Here is a 23,330-nt window from a genome sequence, read left to right on the forward strand (position 1 = left end):
CTCTTTTGTTTTTTATTGCTTTAAAACATTACCATGTCAAATGAGAAAATATATAATAGTGTTTATTCATTACCAAAATATAAAGAGGCTACCTATAAAGTTATTTTTATTCTGAATATTTAACATATTATTAAAAAATCCATAAGCTAGCAACCAAGTTTTCTTCTGTCCGTATTCTTGGATTCAGAGAAAAATTTACATCCCATTTATGTAATCTGGATGATATCCCTTGTCCACCTTCTAATTAAATTTTAAACTATTTTATTAACCCTCTAGATTATGATCTTTTAAGGACTACCAGGGCATGGGACTCAAGTGGTTCCAACTGATTTAAGCAAGTGACTTACCTACATTTCTGCAAAATTAATTTATCCCTTTTGAACACTTGCTTATGTCAACTGCAAAGGTAGAGGGAAGAAAAAAGAAAAAGCAGCATGCTAACCTGATTGAAGCCACGCATGAAGATCAATAATCTTTCATTTGCATACTTCTTTATATTCTATGAAACTTCACATATGTCTTACTTAATTCTTATAGGAAGCATACTAGCAGGGGATAGATTAATATTTTCAATTATCAAACAAAAAACTGAGATACAGAGAGATTAAGTGATTTGTTCAAAGTGATATTGGTAAACTGTGATGGGAGCTTGAATTTGAACCCAAAGCTAATTTTATTAACCTCATAGAATCAATAGCCTGTCTTACTGTTGAAAACATGGTTCAGTGGTAGGGGCCTTGGTCTTGAGTCTCTCCCATATATCATTTTCTAATAGGCCATGGTTAGTTGGCAAATATCAGGCATGTGAAGAACAAAGAAGTGATCCTATTTGGGCTGTAAATCTTCCCTATTTTATTAATATAAGCACATAAAAATATATAGGGCAGATCACAATCTTATAATGATTTTATTTCTTCACAAATAAATGTATCTCTCTGTGCATATATTGTCTGACCAAAATATTAAAGATTCCTTAATGCTGCAAGTTAAACATATGACATATATATGTGTGTTTGTGTGTGTGTGTGTGTGTGTGTGTGTGTGTGGCATAAGTCTATTATGCTTGTTAACTATATTTAATAAATATAAAAATACAGTTACTTTATGAATTCCTGAGTCAAGCAAATAATTGGCAAATTTCCTTAGAGAAGAATGAGCTGAAAGGTGTAGAGCAGACTATCCTCACCAAGTGAAAACATTTGCTAGTATATTGTGGGAAAAGCTCTCACCATCTCAATGAGATCACCCCTTCCGTGGCTTTGTTCACTTGATATCAGAGTTTGATTGAAGTCTTGTTTGCTGCTGGTATTCTGTGACATTCCTTCAGATTGGCTAATGCAATTCTAAGAATTTTGTAAAAAAGCAATATGTCAAAAAATCCCACAATAGGTATGATTTAAAATGGCTTCAATGTATCTAAGAGATTATGAGCAGATATGCGGAATTCAAACAGTATGTATAAACATTTCCAAAAATCAGTTTATAGGCTTGAGATAGATAGAAAACCACTTTTCAATTAATAGGAGAAGAGAGTCTACTTTATATGTCTAAATTTTCCACAAGTCTGTGAGGATGTAGGTGCTCTGAGTTCATTGTATGGCGCTGTAGAATTTATGGATTGATAACTGGGGTCCCTTTCTTGATCTTTGGAACAATTGTAAAACAAACCAACAACCAATGACAACATTAAAATGTGTATGACCTGGGTCAAAACATTCATTCTAAGAATTTGTTTCTTGTCCAGAAGCCTCTTTATCTAAAATACCATTTTGCTTAAGTAGGTAATCCAGTTACTTTCAATCTTGTCAGTACTGTAACAACCAAAAAAAAATTAACACGTTCACCCACCAAAATATACATTTTAGTGTCAGTTTAGAAGTCAATTTAGGTTTATAGAAAATTTGATAATAGACCTAAAATTAACGACGTTTTTCCCTTCTTATTCCTTCATTTGGCATGTAAATTTCTTCAAGTAAACTGTATGTGATTTCAACCAGCCAGATGCTGGGAATCTGATAAAGAGAAAGAAAAAGTATATGAGAGGAAAGGGGTGGCACTTGAAAATGTAACTGTAGCCGATGATTATTTCATATATATATATATATATATATATATATATATATATATATATATATATATATGTATACATACATATATGTATGTATATATACATATATATGATTTCCTTAAACATTTGCAGAGCTAACATACTTTTGAAACACACACACACACACACACACACACACACACACCACCACCACCACCCATCCATGATCACATATTCAGATTTACAGAAAAACTTTTTTTTTAAATGCTAAAGTTGTAAAAAGTTATTTTTCTTAATGATTCTAGATGCTACATCACAGATATGTCTGTGAGATATTTTTAAAAGTAGAAAAGAAAGTCTGTCAAGAAGCTAGTTTTTTCTGCCTTCCATCAAAACAACTAGTGCTAGGGGTGAAATGGCAAGAATAATTAATGAAAACGACTACGTGCCATATCTCTAAGAGCAAAATACAGCTGTTTGCACACTTTTTTGTACAGCTAAGACTCCAAGAAAAGATAATAAAGATAAAATTAAATCTTTGAACCAAGTAACAAATCTTCATTGCAGAGTAGTTTTGTAACTTGATAGAAAAAATAGAAAACAAACTTTAACCACTTTGTTTGCAGGCATGAAAGCAAACTGTATATTAAAAGTGGTGACCTTGATGTGTTTTTTTACATCCTTATCACTGAAAATCCATGGGCATCTTGTTATTTTAAAAAAGTTGTCTGCACTACAGTGTACGATAACGTGGTAGCAAATAGCTTTTAGTCCATGTTATGATTTATAAGCTGAGTCTCACTCCATTCTTGTAATTCTATTTGTTATATATTGATGAAACTTTCCTTTAAGCAGCAGCTGCATTAGGACTGCAAAGAGCAACTGGTTTGACTCCTAAAACCTAATCTGACTTGTATAGTTTTTACTAGAATATAGTTTATATCCAGCATTGTGTGTTTGAATTCATGTAGAAGATCTGGGTGCCAACCAACCACTTTTTCGTGGACTATGTCTTAAAAGCTAATAAGCTTCAGTATACTCCTTCGGGTCAGACTGACACCATCCGAGACCAGAAAGTTTCCATTTCTTTCACTATGCCACTTCATAAATAAACTTAAGAGTGAAGGTCAGAATTGTTATCATAACCATTTTGTTTCCATTCATGTAGAACTAGCAAGATTCAGGAATGAAGGTACAGAATTAATCATCTAGGAGAAATGTCTTCATGAAATAGGTCAGGATGTTTTCCGAATGCCAAGTCATAGGTTACAACATTTAGGATTTAGAGTAAATGTAAAAAGTGAATGGAAATTTTATTACTCTTTCTCGTCATGAAAAATTCAGATGGTTTTGACGCTAATGCCTCTAAAGCATAGAAAATATAACTGAGAAAGGTAGTGTGTTTAACAGAGTAGAGGTCAAGGCCTAGGATCGAAACTCCAGAAAGTTGTCGATTAGCTGTGTGGCCTTGAGAAAATTACTTCATCTTTTTGAGTCTCAGATCCTCTTCTATAAAACAGAATCGTACAGACCATGCCCAACTTGTGGAGTTGCTAGGTTCATAAATGAGAAAACATATCTGAAAATACTTTGAAATCAAGAAGAAAAGTGATTATTATCATAACCAAAATTTCCTAAATGGACACAGAGAATTGCTGTATCTCCCTTTAGTCTACCATTTCTTATTTATTTAAATGCAATTCCAATACCTTTTTGTCTCTTGTTCTATCACTTTTTTCTATTTCTATCTCTGCCCACCCTGCCCAATTCAATCTCTGGGCATTCAGTTTAATTCTTAGTGTCAAAATGAGTCAAATCCATTACTATTAGAGGGTCCAATTTCTTTTGTAGCATGAAAATTAGAGAGGTACTGCCAGGGGCTCAAAAATCTTTTTTTTTTTTTTTTAGTGAAAAGAGAGCTTTGGGTTGCAGGCTATTTGTTGTAATAAGATTTGACCTGTATATCAATTAACTGTGCCACACATTTTTATTATAAAAGCATTTGGGGAAATGAATTGTTATTGTATATGATAGCTGTGTCATAGAATTGCTTTTGAAGGAAAAAATGATTGAAATCACCAGAGTTTATTTCCATACCCCTGAGAGTAGTAAGTAGTAAGGAAATTGAAACAGTCCCCTAACGCCCTATAGTTTTTAAAAACCATGATAACTAGAACCAACCAATGTACTGTTATAAAAATAGTTTTGCTACAGACATAGAGATAGCCGATGACTTTAATTTGTTTTTAAATGAAATTTAAGGCAGACATATGTTTTCTTCATGCCTTTATGATTGGTACATGCTTGGGGAATTCTTCTAAAATAGTCCACATAGCTAAATTCCCCTCCATATGCCTAAAACTTGGAACAAGCATTTTCCAGATAAGGTTTGAATATCTGAAACATATATAGGAGGCTTATCTTTGCTATAAAATGACCAACTGTAGCAAAGATGTCTATATAGAGGCACAATTCTCACAGATCTTCCCTCAAGTAATTTATCAGCGAAGGTAATAAAATAATATTATTTCATAACTATTGTTCATCTGTAACACATAATCCTGTACCCTGAACCCTGAAGATATTAAGTCCAGGCTGGAGTCTGATGGACTTTGCTAACTGGCTTCCCCCATATTGTAGAGATTCATTAATAACAAGAAATGTCTGAAGCCAGCCTATAGCCTGCTACCTAGAATTGCCCAAGTAAGAAGCAACTCACTTGAAATTCAGCACATTTCTCTCTATATAGATTAATGTCTCTTATTGGAAGCCATTGTTTATTTTCTGGGTCAGTGTGGTTCTAATACATAAAGCCCACCTTTCCCAATAGTGAGTCCCATGACTCTTTTACCCTGATTTTGGGTCTATAGAGTAGAATTCCTATTTCACTGAAACCTCTCGAGGGAACCTCAAAAGTGAATCTCCTGTAATATGCACAGCCTACATTTTAAGACAGCCTATTTCAAATAGACTCTCCAAGTTTGATTGTATTTATATAGCAGAGTACAGATAATGAGGTTTGTTTTGTAATTGTTGTTCCTAAAAATGTCATTTTGTAGGATGCTAGGTTATTGCACCCTGCCCATTCTTAGCCTAATATAGAAACTAATTGAAGCTACAAGGGTGAAAAACTAATTTTTACACCCCCATGTAAACTCTCGCATATTGGGTGGAGCGGGGAGCGGGGAGCGGGGTGCTCCTAGGAACAGCTCTCTAACACAAATTGTTAATTATATAATCTTAAGTCTTAAATGAATGTAATATTTTATTGGTTTTGACAGATCATGGGTTCACTTTCTTTTACTGATGACCCCTTATTTATTCAGTTCCTGATAACTCCAGTTCCTTAGAAAAGTGTGTTTCTGACACAAATTGGATTATAATATAAAAGTAGTTTAATCGCTGAATAATCCACTTCCTATTTTGCAAAAGGATGTACCTGGGTCTCATGGTGCGTTTCAAGAAGCCATAATGATGGAACAATGCTAATCAGATATAAAAATATGGCTGGTGAAAACCTGTGAAAGAGGAAAAAAAAGATAGTTAAGCTTTTACAAAAAAAAAAAAAAAAAAATTAAAGAAAGAAAGAAAAATAAATGCACATATCCTGACCACAGTGAGTCAAACCTTTTTATCTCCAATGTTTATTTAAATGAGGGGAAAAAAACATTATGTGATTTCTGCCATATGGATTATAGAGAAATAAAGTAACTGTAAAAGGCACTAGCAGCTGTCATTCTCACTGAATTTCTAATCCAATTAATAGATGTTAATTTTAATATGGTTTAATGGGACACTGCCAGTTAGTTTCAGGCACAAAACTAGATATTTTGTATTTAATATGGTTTACAGAAAGCAAATAGAGCAATAGTAACTCTTGTTGGATTTTTCAACATCACAATTTCAGGAAGATTGGCTACATTTTTCAACATTAACCTGGAATTCTGAGAGCTTAAATAACATTCTCCTACACAAAAATCAGATGATAATGAATAGGAATGAGAAAAATCAACTGGTTTTGTCTGTATCTGCTAAACCTACTAAAAATAAAAAGTCACAGAAACAACAACAGAGGAAGGGTGTGGTAGTTTTTAAAAGACTATATTCATTATTTTCTTGTCCAAAATACAGAGGACAACCCAAAGAGTGAGCTTTGTAGTCAGACACACTCCGGTTCAAAAGCCAGTTTACTACTGATCTCTCAGTTTGCATCCTAATCCACAAAATGGGGATAATCACTGTGTTAGTTTGCTTGGGCTGCCATAACACAATATTATAGATGGGTGGCTTGAACAACAGAAATTTATTTCCTCACAGTTTTGGACGTTGGGGGTCTAAGATCAGGGTTCCAGTATGGTTGGGTTTGGTGAGAGCTCTCGTCCTAGTTTTTAGATAGCCACCAAATTGCATTTTATTTTAGATTGGATTATTACTTTAATAGACCATCTCAAAGTCAAAATTCTAATAAATAAATATAATTTCATTAAATTACATTTGACATACTTGTGAGATTTTAAATGACCTGAAAAAATAGAAATGTTAATTGCTCAACAAAGAGAATTATTTGAGATGAAATACTACTGAAACCTTACTATTATACTACAGGAGAGAAAAGTGAACAAAATAAATCTAAGAGAACATTTAGAATGGACTTTTTAAAAGGCTTTCAACCCTTTCTCTAATATCTCCTTTCAACTTCTATGGAGAGGAAGGGAGAAAGGGTGACAGAGAGAGAGAAAGAGAGAGAGTGGTCTTTTTAAAAAATCAATATTTAATATAGATCCTCCCCCGCCTTTGATTTCTTGCAAAAACTAATTTTGAAACAAAAGGTTATGGGTCATGATATTATTAAAATCTGACTTGGAAGATGGCTGGGCTGCAGAGATATCAAAAGCCCCCATGTTGAACATGCTTTTAAAAAGAAAAGAAACAATTTTTTGACCTTACATATCAAGGGAAACATCAGGAGAGAACATTTCCTTTGTGAGATTGGAAAAGGAAATGAATTCTGGTTGGGAGGACAGTTGGAATATGTAAATGTTTGTGTGGGTAGTAAAATGTTGGCTGGACTGCAATTTTGTTGACTCTATGAGGATTAATTATGGGATTAACTCCCCTAACAATACTGTTACAATAATAATCTAGGGAAACCATAGACTGAAAATATAATAGCTCTTGAAAGAGGTTAAAAATAAAACAAACAATAGCCGGTAACATCTTCTATGTACAAGACTTATTTCTATAATTGGAAAGAAAATACTATCCTGTTCAATTTATTTCCTCTAACTAGGAATCTAGTTATGTTAAAAAACAAACAAACGAACAAACAAACAAAAAGTCAAGATCCGTGATTTTCTGTGTTGCCTACTACAGAAAATCTAAATTCCATAATCTGATATTTTCTAAGTCTCCATTATCTAGTTTATCTCCACTTCCTCTTCCTCTTCCCTTACACATCCTATGAAGCGGAGCTGCTTGAAACCTGCTGTGCAGTTCCAACCTGCTGTGTATTTAAAACACAATAAAACATTTTGGAAGGTTTCCCTCACTTCAATCCTTCTTCATTAGTGAAAAGGAGGTAAGGAATCAATGACATTGAGGGCCTAAGAATCGATCATACTAAACTCAAGAGAGCCTGAGTCCGTAGTCTTTGTTACCATATTCCCCACCCTCTTAAGCTTGTCCCTTAGAGGATTTGCTGGAATTTCAGAAGGCTTCCAGATAGAGCTACCAGATACACAGTACCACACAGTGACCAAAAGCGAATCAGAATCGGAAATCAGGAGCTTGTTTTGCTGTTCCTCCCTAACTCCCCAGTGGCAGGCTGCAGCAGTTGTACATCTGAAAAAATTTTAAAAACTTATGGAAAAAATAAAAGTCTCCGTAATCTAAAGAAGTATTAAAAACATTTTATTTTGGCTATGAATAATACATTTCAGCCAAATATATTTTGTTGGACCATGGGTCCCCGTTGAGAACGAAGGGCTCTATATGCTCCTTCAGTTTGGTTACGCTGAGAAGAGAGGTGTTGAAATGGCTTTAGAGCAAATGTCCCTCCAAATTATAACTGCCTGCTTTGGAAAACCCTCCTCTTACTTACTGCTCTACCCACCAACATCATACCTGCATTTCAAAGGCATACCAGGAATTAATCTTAACGTGTATTTCTCTTGTGACTCAACACGTTCTCCACTGTTTTATAGTCACGTGTATATGAGACTTAGCTTTCCTCATAGTATGAGTTCCTTGAAGGCAGATCCTGAATTTTATATCTTTATGTCCCTTCCCCCTTCCCTTTCCTTCATCCACTTCTCAGTGTTATCTGGTATTTTAGTAACTCTTTATTTAATGCTTATTAAGCAAATGCTTAAATGCTCAAATGACTGAATTCATGAATAAAGGGAGGGCTGAGCAGATGAAGTGAAAGGAGGCTGCTGGCATCTACAAGGACATTTATTGCCATTTCAGGAGGTCCAGCAGCAAATACACTTCTTGAGTTCTGTCCCTTGAGGAATCATTACACTGCAGTAGAAATTTCACAAACTTAAGAGACCCAGATTTGAATCTTGTCTCTTCCATTCATTCATCTTTGGAAATTCACTAACTTCCCTCAAACTCAATATCCTTGTCTTTAAAATGAGGATAATAACATCTACCTCACAGGGTGGTTATGAGGGTTAGTTGAGAGGGTGCATGTTATGAGCTTGCTATTGTATGTGCTCAATGCATGTGAATCCCTGCCTTATCTAGGCTCAGCTCTGCAAATACATGTATACCCATGGCTGAAAGAGGACCCAGAGGATATCCAATTAAAAATCTGTGTCTTCAAATAACTTATAATCAATCCTATTTTTAAACTATGATTCTGAAAACTAAAGCTATTTAAGACTTCTTGAATCAAGGGAAGTTGTTTGTACTGCTGAGGACACCGTAACTTCACATTCACCGGTAAAGCAATGACTGTCTTACATTTGTGGGTTATATGAGCCTTTTGCCCATCACGAGCTATAAAATGCTACACAATCAGGGCTCTGCCTACCTCTTGGGTTCGGTTGCTTGCCATTCTTTCTCACTGTGCTCCTATAACAGTTCTGGCAAAAAGCTAAGTGCCTTCCTAACTCAGGCCTTCCCTCATGTATTCCTCTCCCTTGAAATACCTCTCGCTCTCACTTTTTACCTGATTATTTCCTTCTCATAGTTCATGTCAGCTATATGAGACTGCACAGAAACATTGATCTTGTCCCTCTTGTCTAAATTAGATCTCCTTGTTATGTTTGTTCTATAGCACTTTTCATTTTTGCCCCATATACTTTCAAAGTTCATAATTATATATGCACGTATGTATATGTGTATGAGTGCGTGCATGCGTGTGTTGCCATGACTCAGTTGTCTCCCAGCAATTCTAAGTACTACAAGCACAAGAACCGTGCCTGTCTGCTCATCATCATACCCTCATCTCCTTCCACAGCGCCTGGCACATAATGGGCTCCCCAATATTACACATATGTAGTGATTGGATAAGGCCACGGTTGATTTATGGTTCCTACCTGCTTTTCTGCCACTCTGTTGCTGGTTTGACTAGAAATTTCTTCTTGAAATATCATCATAAATCAAATTTATCAGAAGTTTTCTGGAAGGAAACTATTCTATTCTTATATGAACTGAATGTTTTTTTGGGTTTTTTTGCTGCTATGAACGATTTAATGTTTCGAGATGACATTTTAGCCATTACTTATTATTTTGAAAATTTGCCATATTCTCGATTGCACATTGTCAGTGCAATTCATTTTTGGAACTGAGGAGACTATGAGTTCTAAAACTTAAAAACTAGGCCTAATCCTCCCTTTTTCTGTGTAATTAATCAAATGGCGTGCTCTTTCTCAGGAGCTACCAAATCATTTCAGTCCAGGCTTCACATCTTAACGGTACCAGAAGTAAGATGCCAAGCATTTTGTATGAAGACTAATACCACAGATGGTCTAGCCAACTCAGAAATGATGTAAATCAGGTGTCTGGATACTAGTTTATAAAAGTAAGACATACTATTCATAGACTAACAAATACTGATACATACATGTTTAAATAAGATATGTACAAGTGGAAATTTTTCACAAAATTGGTACTACCCTACAATAAGTCATCTGCTCTTAGAAAGTCAGTTTTATTACAATACCAATTACCACTGTCTTATCGGAATACAGAAGGTGCCCAACATGTAAAATTACTCTGCTCTTCCTCAGCTATTTTTTCTAAATTAAAACCTTAGTAAAGATATTCTTTCTGTCCAAAGAAATTTTTGTATGTGCATTTTTTATTTCACAGCCCTTAGCCAGCATACCAGTTCTCTCTAAAGTACTCAGCAGGAGCATCATCTTAAAGGATTTTTTCCTTTATTTGTTTATCTACTTATTTACTAATCAAATATGTTTATAGGTCTTACACACACTAAATGCTGCTCTGAGCTTTTAAAGAGCTACACTTATGTTTCTTTTCAGTTCATTTCATCCAAAAATAAAATATTATTTATCACACAAATTTGTAATTTCAACAGATTATAATGTTTTTCACAACATGATTATGTCATGACATTTAGCAATTTAGCCCTGCAATGGATTATGTTTACTTCAACTCACCATTAGTCTAGAATTAGGATTCCATTTTCATCTTTCTAAAAATGACAGTTATTGTGGTTCTCTTATTGAAAAAGTAACATTTGTTCATTTTAGAAACATATAACAATGTAAATAAGCAAATACAAGAAAAATTAACCATAATATCATCTGGTTTAGCTTTGCTCTCTGCAAACAATGAAGATTCTTGTCTTCTGATCATATGCATAAATCTGAAAATATATAAGATTTAAGTGAAGTAAAAATAATGTTCCAAAATTATTTTGACGTGAATTGGAATTTTATTTGTATTTAATTTCTCAGTATTTCCTACTCTACAAAGGAGAATAGAGCTGTAAGAATACTAGACCTAAGTTGCAGAATCTCACATTAAACTGCCTTGAGTGTCCTCAGTAAAATTTCTGGAGCACTTTATAATAATAGGCCTACTTTCATGGAAATCAAGAAAGTAGGTCAAGATACCCTCTCGTGAGCCCCTAAACCCTGTCTAACAATTTCAGGATTGTCTGTCCTCCTTACATGTACAGTAGACTTACTTTCAGTAAGTGGGCCTTAACATCCACGATTTCCAGCGGGGCTGCTCAGCAAGGGCTTTCTATTCACAGGAGGGAAAGTGGTCAATACAACAGCCCCGACCTATTATCTCCCTCTCTGCAGCCCCTCAAAATGCACCCAATGCTCTAGTAGAACACATCCCCCCTGAAAGCCTGAAAAATCACAAATCTGACTTCAGCCACCACCCATGTGTCTTCTTAACCCTCACAACTACCTTGCTCCCGGAGCCCTTTGTCTGTATCTGCCCACTAAGGAAGGACAGAGACCACAACCAAATGGCCCTAAGCTCATGAGAACTCCCCCCAAAATGGAAAATTAAATATGGAGTGTGTATGTTTTAATAGGTGCCAACGTTCGATGATAGCTTTGTTTTGTCCGTGATCTTATGGGGAGCAGATTAATAACAAGAAGAGAAGAAACGGGGGAATTTCCAGTGGTTTGGGAATACTCATTGCAATGGAATTAAAATCTTTATACTTCCAAAGCCCTTGAAGAATGCCCACGTTTAGGTTTTGTAAAGAGGAGACTACTTCTGAGGGTAAATAGCAGGGCTCTTAATTATAATTGTCATTGTGGTTGCCCATTTTAAAAATAAAGCCATCATCCCCAATTATGATATATTACACTTAAAATTGTCCAAGAGGATATTTAACAAAGCACAATCTTTATTAAAATTGAAGTTGCCCACGTTCAAACCTCAGCAGTAGGCTTCAGTATGACTAAACTAGTTATAGGAACAAAATATGCATCAATTTTAAAATCTATGTACTATTTTCCTCATAAAATTTCTGAGGCAAAGAAAATCATGACATCTTCCTAAATGAATTGGTTCCATTATTGAAACCCTAAGTACTGCCAACACGATATTCCATCAACCGGAAAAGCCCTTTTGTCTTCTCTCCACTCTTGTAAAACCACCAGCTACTTCAACGGCCAGTAAATAAATCACTTACAAGAAATTTTCCTTGTCTAACAAGCCTACCGTACTGATTGTATCTTTATTCTGCAGCTTTTCTGCACTCCTGAACTTAGTTTGTGGAAAAATTATTTGGTTGTCAGAGAGTTGTTTTGTCCTCTTCTCATGTATCTGTGTATATTTTTATATTCCTTCAAGAACACCATCATAGCACCTGGTACAATAAATGATTGTTAAATGCATAAGTGAACTTAAGCGCTGATGACTACAGGAATTGTAATGGTCTCTGAGAGGATAAAATTCATTATGGGTATTATTTATGTAAGGCTTTAACTTATTTCATTCTATAAAAGACAATGGTATTTATTTCTCTTCTATGGAAGAGTTTGGTTTCTCACTTTATGACCAAAAATAATTTAGACTTTTTCTACTCTTCTGTTTTCCTTTAATCCTGTTTTGGTTTAAAAGGATTTCTACTCATGCAAGAGTGTCTTTGAAGCATGTCCCTGTGTAGTCTGAACTTTTCTACCTTTTGTTCTAAGCAAAATTATCCCAGTGCGCATTCACAGATCACCTGGGATTTACCTACCTAATTTTGAAAAAGAAAAAAAATATATTTCAACCCTTTCTCCACTGTCAGGAACCCTTGACTCTAAAAATATATGTAGCTGTATTGTCCACAGGCAAGCCCAGTTTGGTTTTTGAATGCAGAGAATAACAAATATGCTGATGGATCCTGGGATGGGGAATCTTTCTCTAAGCCTCAGGCTTCCTTATTTGCCAGTAGGAGCAAGAACCTTTCTACCAGGGCTCTTGTGGGGAGTGAATAAGTTAACGCACGCAATGCCGATGCCTGACGCAATAAATGGGAGCGCTCACCAGATGCTGGGAATTATTTTTGTGATTGATTATGATTTGTTGTGACCTTAGCTAAGTAATCTAGCCGAACTGTGCGGCAGTGTTCTCATCAAATGGTGATAAAAATGTAAACTAACCCATAGGCTCATTGTGAGGATTACCTGAGAAAATGTATGTAAAGCAGGCTGGGAGCTTTGTCAGTACTGGGTAATTGATACCTGTTACCACCTCCGTTATCACCATTGCCCACACCTTCATCGTTGCCCTGATTACTATTACGAACAGGCTGTCAGAAAATGGCACAGCCAGTTTATGAAGAGGCTATTCTAGGTGGATTAAAACAGGTGTGTGGGACAGGAGGCTCAATCGGGGAAATAAGAAAGCAAAGGAATACTGCAGGACGCCACCGGGGCTGGCAGCAGCCTGGACGGTAAGGAGGACTTCTTTTATTCCTAAGGATTACTAACTTTCATTCTAACAAGCGTACACCACTAAGTCAGCTGTGCACCAGCTACCTACTTTGAGGTCAGACAAACTGAAGATAAAATAGAACCCCCCTTCCTAAACAACTATGAGTAGGAGGCTTCTGTTCAGAGAAAAGAAACAACATTAGTCATTTTATATTAACAATCTGTATGGCCTTAATAGTAGTATTTCAATGTGACTTTCAAAGAAAGTTTATTTTTGGATAACTATAGAACAAAACTATTTTATTAAAAAAAAAACAAAACAAAACTGGTTTTCTTTAAAAAAAAAGAAAAAAGATTTATATACCCCAGGATTAACTCTCCTGATACCAGTACTTCAGAGGAACCTTGAGAGTTGTGAGGGACATGCACAGGAGAGAATTATCCTTGATGTAAAAGTGAATTTTCCATTGTTGGAAAAGAAGTTAAACGATTCAACTTTGCCGTGATGCTGTTTGCATAATCACGTCACTGCCATGAGAAAGAGAAATGCATGAAATTTAGAAGTAGGAATAGATTTATACTGGCTCATGGGAGCTCTCCACTCTAACTTCCACTTTGTTTCTTTACCAGTCAAGTATAAGATGTGACTAAATATTATAACCTCAGTTTTCCTTTCTAAATGCCTCAGTTGAACATAGTGATGGAGAAAGCATCAACATCATTCAAAGGTTCAGTTTCCTGGGACTCCCATTCTAAACGCAGATATAATTATTTCTCTAATCCCAAATCCATTGTGAAATAAATGAAAACATGGCTTTTTCTTCAGTGTGAGGCATAGTACTAATTCAAGCTAACCTAAGACCTTCCAAAAACCATGACTGAGATCGCAAAAACAGTCATTTGCTGGTAACAGTCAATGTGTATTTCCCAGAAGGATGCAAATTTAAGTCACCCTTTGCATTTAGCTCAAGTCTCAGGAGATAAAATGCAAACACACAAACACATGTGAAGATGATGAATACTTTAAAGTTCTGGATACACACTGCAGGCAGTGCTGATAAATCCAATGCACAGTGGAAAGTGTTACTGGACTCACTAAAAAGCTAAGAAGAGATTTCAGGAAATATGGGCCGCAAATGTGAACAAAAAGAAAAATAGTCTGTCTGTTGGGAGAATCTCCAGTGCCCAAGTTGGCCATATGGAAATCACAGGGTCTTCTTCCAAATCCCTCCATTTCATCCTCTCTGAGGTCCAAAAAGATCAGCAGGAGAAGAGCGCTTTTACTTCTCAGCTTTCTCACTGGCATTTGAATAAACAATTTTAGTGGAGGATGCTACAAGTTAGCAAAGACTCCAGAATTACATTTAAAAAGTTCTACACTACTCAAAACTTGTTCAAGATCAGACTTCTTATGGTTTCCATCAAGTCTAGGTTTTCCATTTCGGCTATTGAACCTTTTAAATACAACTGAATAATCAAAACAGATTTCATTGAGTTTTTTTACAAAATCGGTTTAAATTTGAAATCAATTTAGGATAGAATCTGTTCTGATTCCTAATTTATCTTTTTTGTTTTCATAGAAGACTCCTGGACATTTTCTAATACATGATGTTCCAAATGAAATACAATAAAGATGTAACATTTAGGAGGAATTTTTCACATGGAGGCAAGGGACATGGGGAGAAAAAGAGATCAGGAAGAGTAGAAAAGAAAGTGTGTATCTGTCTTCTGGAAGTATGTCAGAAAAAGGCACACTTAGCTCTTCCTCTCTCAATGTTTCATCTCCTTAGCTCTCCCCCTGTCTAGCTCCTTCTGTTCTCTAACAGACTCAACTCAAATGTCTTCTCCCCAGCGAGGTCTCTCTGACCACCCTTATAGAGGGATGGAGAGCCAAGGGGAAGGTTCTGTTCTCTTCCCCCTGGTTCTCCATCCCTCTGTAAGTCGTACCATTTAGGCATTCACAGTTCTGACAACTCAGTTGTTTACTTGCTTATCGTTCCTTATTGACTTGTTTATTATTTCTTTATTTTCTGAGTCCCCTAACTGAAATGTGAGTTCTTTCAGGGCAGGATTTTACCTGTTTAATTCACCTCTGTATTCTTAGCACTCAAACACTAACACATGCTAGATGTTCCAGATATTTTTGTTGAGTGAAGAATGATAAGACTCTGTCTTTCCTCCAGAGAAACCAGCTCAAGTTTCCCAACATGCACATCCCTCAGGATGTCCGTTACCTACGCAGCCTGTGCACTCCTCTCTCTTACCCAGTTTTCCTGCTTCAGCTCACATGCCGTGAAGTCCCTTCTCCTCCCCACCCTTTTCTCCCCCTACCCACAGTACTTCTGATCACATCCTTTCTCCTCTAAGTTGTTGGAGTCTCAGTAACCCTCCTCTCACAATTACCAACTAAGAGAGCCTAAATAAAATCTTAAGTAGAAAAACAAAAACAAACAAACAAACAAACAAAAACCAGCTCTGGGCCTCAGTTTTCTCATCTAAAAATGGGTGAGACAAAATAATTGCAGCTTCTGTCAGGATCAAATGGGATAATCTATACAAAACACTTGAAAGAGCCTGAACATAAGTAAATGCTAAACATTCATAATTATTCTTCTTCCCATACATTTGAGTACTTAATCAAAATGATACCTTTTATTTTACAGTCTCAAGTGTGTTTGTTTTCTGTTTGCTCTGCCTGTTCTTAAAGTGTGTAGCATAGAATCATGCTTACTAATTAGGCAATTCAACATATATTAGGTTGGTGCAAAAGTAATTGTGGTTTACAAGGTTTACTTTTGCACCAACCTAATAGTTGTCTGATTGAACTTAATAAAGAAAGGGAGAAAGAGAGATAATGAAGCAAGGTGACCAAATAGGTGACATATTTTATTAACTTAATTATATTTGCCTTGTATTCTTGAAATTCCAATGAAGAAAGCTCAGTGTTTAAAATTATGTGTTTTTGCCAATAAATGTAACTTAGATTTCTACCTATTCTCAGATACTGTCTACTTTCAAATGTGTTACAATCTTGGTCATTTTTTCTATCCCCTGAGGAATATTTTAATCAGTATTTGCAAGAAAACAAGGAAATATTGTCTTCTGCTTGGCTTTACATAGATGGTTATTCACAGATCCACTGGATGATTGCCCAGAAAATAGAAAATAAAATCAAGAAAAAATAAAGCAACGTGATACTAATTTCTACCTTACAGTAATGTAAGTGAATTTGCAGGTGAAATTAATAAACACTGGGTGAAATGGAACAAATTCCACTAGGACACATTTATTGCACTTAGTAAGGGGTGTGTTGTTGGCTTGCTCTCTCTATCCTATAGAATTCCAACTAGTTAAATGTCTCCAACTGGCAAGTTATCAGTGTTGATGTAATGTTGCCTGTCCCCAGACAGCTGAGTTCAGCAGCTCTAGTCCCATATTCCTTTCCAAAGGATAACTAAAGAAACATTCTTTGGACAAGTGTAATATGTTTGCTATGTTGCAAGAAATTTGGTTCACAGTTTCTCTATAGTTCTGTTTATTGTTCCATGATTTCTGTAGCTTTGATTTATTTGGGACCAGGTGCCAATTATAGTAAAAAGAACAATGTTTAAACTAGCCCAGAGTAGCCTCACAGATGTCCATGGATCTGATGTTCCAAAAAAGAAATTTTCACCTCATGTGTGTACAGAATTTAGGCAACCATTCAGGTATTATTTGACTGATTGATATTCAATACGGGTGGGGTTTTCCTTCTTCTACTTGACTTGTAAATAGATAATGTATTCAACTGATACACAGAGTGACTCTTTGACAGGTCCTTTTTTAAAAAAATGAGATCTTATATACATAACTCTGTAGACTTGTTTTCCTGACAACATATCATAGACATCCCTGTAGGTCAATAGCTAAAATCTAGCTCATTATTTTTAATACCAGCAAAATATTCTATAGTATGAGTATATTACAATTTTCAACCAGTCTATTGATTTACATAGACTGTAAATCAAGTTGCTTTCATGTTTATTTTCCTCTAACAAGATGGAAATTAACATTGTGTACATATGTCTTTACATATGGGTATTTTTGGTTCTGTAGGGTAGATTCCAAAATGAATGACCAATAGATGAAAAGGTGCATATCTATATTAATATAGATCTCCATATAGATCTATATATTATCATTTTCATGTATAGAAGTAAGATACTGCCATAATACTTACTTTATGTGTTTTTTATTTTATTTTATTCCATCAGCCTTGATTTACTCATGGAAATTTTTTTTTAACACTCAGAAACAACAATAAAATTATGCCTTGCCTTACCCAGAAAATATCAACCCAGAAATGAAATATGTCCCAAATCAAACCGTTTTTAATTATTACCATATTGTATCAGGGATAATTTTCTATATTTTTAGCATTCTGTCTTCTGATTATTTTTTCTCAAATTTATGACAGAATGAGAGTTTTGTCCACCACAAAAATTACCATATTTTCAGATTCAATTGTAACATCAGTAGAACAAAGCATTTCTAATCACAGTTCTATTTAGATCATTTTTCCCTGAAATTTTATGTCAAAATCTATCAATTTTTTCTTTGCTTATTTTCAGATATTAGTCTAGATATTGAGCCAGCAAGATTTTTGTGAATTACTGCTATAATATACAATACACATCATGGGCCTGTTCTGAAATAAAGGTGAGAATTTTTTTTTTATGCTTTTTGGCCCTGAACCAATGGTTTATTGTCCAGTTCTTCAAGTAAAGTTGTTTGACTTCTACAGACAGAAAATATGTCCAGTAGACATAGGATATTTTTTAATAATTAAAAAAAAGAAACCCTAGGATCTAAAAAAGGCCATTCCTTTTTTATTCATTGATCATCAACATGTGTTATTTCATTTTATTCATAACCTTTGAGATAAGTATTTACAGATGAGGAAACTGAGGCTCAGAGAGGTTAAGTAACTTACTCTATACCTCACATCAAGTAAGTAGGAAAGTTCAGATTTTACTCCATTATCTGTCTGATTTTGAGGCCACACTCCATATGTGAATATGTTCCCAGTTCCCTATTTCACGCGATGTATTGACCATCACCCATTTTTGCCCCAACTTTTTTTTCTTCTCTTGATTGTAAGTTACACATTAGTCTGAATCAGCCATCAGTGATGACACAGACATGAAGGTAAAGTTCCATTGGCTTAACTATTTCTATACAACTGGAATGGAATTTTGACTTAATGTGAGGTAAGGACTCTGGTCTACTCTTGGAGAAGGAACAGGGATATTTCAGGGCCTGCTGACATAGTCACTCTGTTGAGGTTGACATTTCTCTCAGAAACCCTGATAGTTGGTAGCTGGACTACCTTCTGTGGAACATTTTCCAGCCTCCGACTTCATCCTCCTGTCACTGAAGGTATTTTTTTACCCTAGAATATTGAAGCTACTCAGTAAAAACTAAATCAATTTCACATGACCTGTTCTGGGCACACGTTTCTCCCCTTTTGTTTCTTTAACCCTAAGGCTCATTTTGGAAGCTAATGCCATTTTTCTTTGAGATTTTCAAAAGACACACTGGAAAGTACCTCAACTGTCTCCTGCTTAATAAACTGTTTATGGGGGGAGGAGGCTGAGAGTGGGCAGTAACATTCCAATCCTCACTGTATTAATTTAAGATTCTACTTGAATAATTTTTTCATTGGTAATTCTAGAAATTTTTCAACAGTGGAAAACTTAAGCAAGATTCACATCATTTTAAGAGACAACACACTTACCCCCTTGCACTCTCATGAATTACACAGCCTTTTGTAGTTGGATGTGTAAAACTGTAGAGAGAGTTTCGTTTTTTTTGTTTTGTTTTTTTTCTTAATATGGTGGCTAAATATAATTCCATTCTGTGTGTAATTCGTGAATTGGCTAATACTATTTTTTTCTTTCTCATAGCATTAGGTAGTTTTTAAAGTATCCACATATATGAAAACACAGCCTCACTTTTTTTAAAATTTTAATACAGGAAAAGGCCTAACCTGGAGAAGCTTGGGATGCCAGTCTACTGGGACTGGAGGAATGGAGGTGGAGTCTCTTTGTAAATGACAAGAGAATCTTTTTCTCATTTCTTCTTTCGCCATTCGAGTCTTTGGGGGAGGAAATAAAGCATCATGCAAAGCCTGTAGTTCTTGCACGTTGAGGTTAAGTCTGAACCACTACCTGCTGGTCCCTCCACCAGCGTCGCACCGCAACCTGTCTTTCACGAGTCGGTCTGACCATTAACCAAGCTCGCATGCGACCAACCCCAGACACCTGAAACTGATGCCATAGCAGGGTGCCAGGGGCTGAAAGGAAGCTGAGGAGCTGAAACCACAGACATGTTGCAAGGGGCTTCTCGCCCTTCATCTCAGCCCGATGCACACAAGCTCTTGCTAAAGTCGCTGATGCCCAACAAGGGTCATCCTCATACCTGCATATACGCAGAGGAACCATGTACATCCACACGCCTCAACAGAAAGTAGCGCACATGCTATCTCCCTTGCCCCACGACTCCCCCATTTGGAGCACTTTCTGCAGATCGGGCCAGTGCGTCCCTGGTTTTTCTCATTCTCCCAGTCGGCAAACCTGGGGGCCGGTGACGCACGGCTGTGACTTGCGCCTTCCCAGTGTTGCCCTGGGACCCTGGGGTACTCCGGCATGCCCAAGGGACGCGCAAGCATCTCACGCTCCTTCGAAGCTCCGGGCGAGGACAAAGGGGGTCCGAATCCTTGTCTAGAGTCAGCAGGCTGCGGGGAGAAGGGTTCTTGGGCTGCCTGTGAGTGCCATAAAGAACAGTACCCGAGGACTCCTCGCGCCCTCCCTTTCCCAGGGTGCCCTCACCATTTGTAGCCTCTGCCGCGCTTGAACTTGAGCGTGAGCGCAGTCTCCAAAAAGAGCAAGAGGTTGAGCAGCACGAGCAGCCAGTACCTCGGCTCCTTCGTCACCACGGTCACTCTCCAGACCCCAACCAACGAGTGCAGCACGAATAGCAGCCGGGTGATCAGGGCATTCAACAGGACCAGTCCCTCCATGCCGGTCCGCGCACTCTGCCCTCCGCTCCTCACCCGCAACCGGCAGATCCCGCCAGGAGCACCCGAGCCCGCCTGTGGGCGGGAACGTGACAGCTCTGAGACCTGCTACTGCTGTGGTCCTTCCTCACCCTCCCACGCGTTTAGAACAGGAGAGAGCGGCTCGCCCCTCCCCCAAACTTCCTGAGAACTCTTCAAAGAGGGGAGAGAAAATCTAAGCCCAGCTTTGCTAGACTGCAGGGCTTTCCCGGAGGTCGGGGCTCACCGCCCCGGCCCCTGGGCGTTCTTCTCCAGTGCTGCCCACTCCCCTCCTTCCCCGCGAGGCAGTCCCCATCCCTGCCCTCTATCCTCACTCCATGCCCAGGCTTCCACGGGGTTCCCAAGAACTTCCTCACCCCAAGGGATTGGAAAGAGGAGGGAGGTAAACTGAGGGTCCAGATGCTGCCAGAAAGGGAAGGAGGACCTATCTGTGGCATCTCCTTGCTTTCCCACTGAAGTACTTTAATTCACTCACACTTCTTGCAGGAACAGGCTCTCATGGTGACTAACCGGGGACGGAGGAGGGCCACAGAATCTGCGGTCCAAGCAGTTTTAGAAATGCAGTGTATGCACAATTTTGAAGCATTGAAACTTCCTAAAACTAAAGGAAATCAGTCACGTTGGGCTTTCTGAGCGCTCCCTGCATCTCCGTTAGCGAAAGGGTAGCCCTGGTGACTTCTACACTTTGGGCACAGTAATTAAAGCAAAGAGATAGTCTTTATTATCCTCCCCACCCTCACTCCCCCACCCCCTCCACTTTTTTTTTTTTTTTTTTTTTGGTCTGAAAGCATACAGGGTTGCAAGACAAGAAAGCAGACTAGAAATTGACGGGGGAGATAAAAGATGGAGGAGTTAGATTAGGAGGAAAAATTCATGGAGCGGGGAAATTGCACCTTGAGGTCAATGACCAATAAATTAAACTCTGGTCTTTCCAGGATCCAAGGCAAAGAGGAAACTGGAGTCAGGATGTCCCAAAATACCTCCATGATTTTTGTCTCCTTGTTTGATCTCCTACCACCTGTACCACTATTTACTTAACGTTTTCCTTTTAACAAACTCAATTTTTCACTGAAAGGAAACTTTATATCACTTATAAATGGAAAATCAGTATAGTAGGCTACAGATGGAAGGTAGTTACAAAAATAAATAAAATGAAGGTACTGAAATTTCACTAGATATTAATTATTGCTTTTCAAGGCTCTGTGCCTCAGTATCCCTCCTCTTGGGGAGATAAAGAGAACTACGCATGTTGCTACCTCGCAGGAATGCGCTCTTTATCACATTAGTAAATTGAAAGAAAAATGCAAAAGGGATTTCTTTCCTGGTTAGGTTTATTCAACTTAAAATCATACCACACCTTTCTGAGAATTATGTTGAAAACTCTGAATCATATGATTAATGACTTCTTAGGTAAAAAAATAAAATTAAATTAAAAAATCCAGCTGCTTAGAAGAAGCTCAGTTATTTCTGGTACTGTGAGTAGGGAGAAAGTTTTCTGTTTCCTGTGCAATATCTTACAGAAACCCAGCAGTGATTTCTTAATAATGCTTTTTTAGATAGAGGAATGTTTGTTCATTTTTGTGTTGTGGACAGTACTCATGTTTTGTCTGTGTTCAGATGTGATTGCAGAGCGGTCCTCTTTTTTTCTCGATCCATCACACTCACAGAGTAGCCTTCCTAGATCTTAATGTTTTATGAAATTTTGGTGTTCAACGGAAGAATACCGAGGTTTGGTTGGTGGTACCAGACGAGTTGCCTGATATGGGGGCTGCTTTTCTCCTTCTCGGCACCCTACGAGGGCTCTGTAGGAGAAGGGTTAAACCAAAAAAGGAGGGAGGTCTGTCTGACATCTTCCACACATCTTTGCTGTTCACTGTTTCGAAGGTTTAGATTCAGTATAGATTCTGTTGCTTCTGGATCTGAAAAACAAAACTGTCATTAAAGAGAGCTTTAAAGTTATGTCTTTAATTTTCTCTTCAGCCCATTTTAGAAAACTGAAGGCTTTGAGAAATATCTTGGGACCTCCAATCCAATAGCCCACTAGTGCTTACAAGGGAAATGGAATCCTTTGGGAGTGAAGCACAGCAGGTATAATAGGACAGGGCCTTGGGCAACTGGAGCTGGAAGAGAGCTGTGGACTCGAGTGGCTCTGGGGACCTCATGGTTGCAGTTTGTGGACCTTTCACAGCTACTGTCTGACGCTCTCAGCTTCCAGCCAAAATCTTTCCATAATGTGAGTTCAGTTTCCTGAGAAAATGTATTCAATTGAATCTCTCCACTCTAGGTTCCAGGTCATGGTGGACCACTGAGTAGGCTTTTGACTGACTTTAGACCAGTTGTTGGCTATTCCTATGCAAAGACCAATGTAGTGCTGTTTTCTTCACCCTCCCACATGGGGTTCTGGGCAGGATGGTTTGAGCAGGGTGGGGAAGATGGCATGACAAGCACCTTGACTGATACATCCTGTACCATTCAGTCCTCAGGTGACATGCACACATCCTATACCTACAATGCCAGAGATGTCCCTGCCCTAAACATTGTGCATGCCATTATGGGCCCACCTACATAGGGCTTCCAACAGTGATGCAATCCAAAGTCACATCTGCATCCAGAGGCCACCAAAGCTGCAGGTTGGCCTCAAAAACTATAGCCCCTAGTAAAGTTCATTTCTCCCTTAGCTCCATTTTAATCCTATTCAGACATCATTCGTATACACACACATACACATATATATATATGAAAGTTGGGGAGTCCAATTTGAAAGTGGGGAGTCTAATACTCTTATAATACCTTCTTTCTTCCTGACTCTACCTCTATT

General features: G+C 37.4%; 2 protein-coding genes across 7 annotated transcripts in view; one reads left to right on the top strand and one right to left on the bottom strand.

The window, feature by feature from the left end:
• Positions 1-21,104, bottom strand: part of TMEM26 (transmembrane protein 26) — a 37,387-nt gene extending 16,283 nt beyond the window's left edge. For 2 of the 3 annotated variants that reach the window (XM_019731901.3, XM_074339481.2), the window contains exons 1-4: positions 20,869-20,886; positions 20,286-20,548; positions 5,487-5,565; positions 1,230-1,343 (exon numbers count right to left, since the gene is read on the bottom strand). In XM_019731901.3, coding sequence (XP_019587460.3) covers positions 1,230-1,343; positions 5,487-5,565; positions 20,286-20,476 — 384 coding nt within the window. In that variant the 5' untranslated portion in view covers positions 20,477-20,548; positions 20,869-20,886. Of the gene's footprint in view, positions 1-1,229; positions 1,344-5,486; positions 5,566-20,285; positions 20,549-20,868; positions 20,887-20,987 lie in introns of those variants that run through there. The other variant, XM_019731900.3, reaches the window with a different exon arrangement.
• CABCOCO1 (ciliary associated calcium binding coiled-coil 1) overlaps positions 1-23,330 on the top strand; it is a 563,526-nt gene that overhangs the window by 233,408 nt on the left and 306,788 nt on the right. The window lies entirely within an intron of this gene.

This window comes from Rhinolophus sinicus, chromosome 15 (genome assembly GCF_057876585.1).
Source record: "Rhinolophus sinicus isolate RSI-liver-muscle chromosome 15, RSI-T2T, whole genome shotgun sequence".
Taxonomy (NCBI): domain Eukaryota; kingdom Metazoa; phylum Chordata; class Mammalia; order Chiroptera; family Rhinolophidae; genus Rhinolophus; species Rhinolophus sinicus.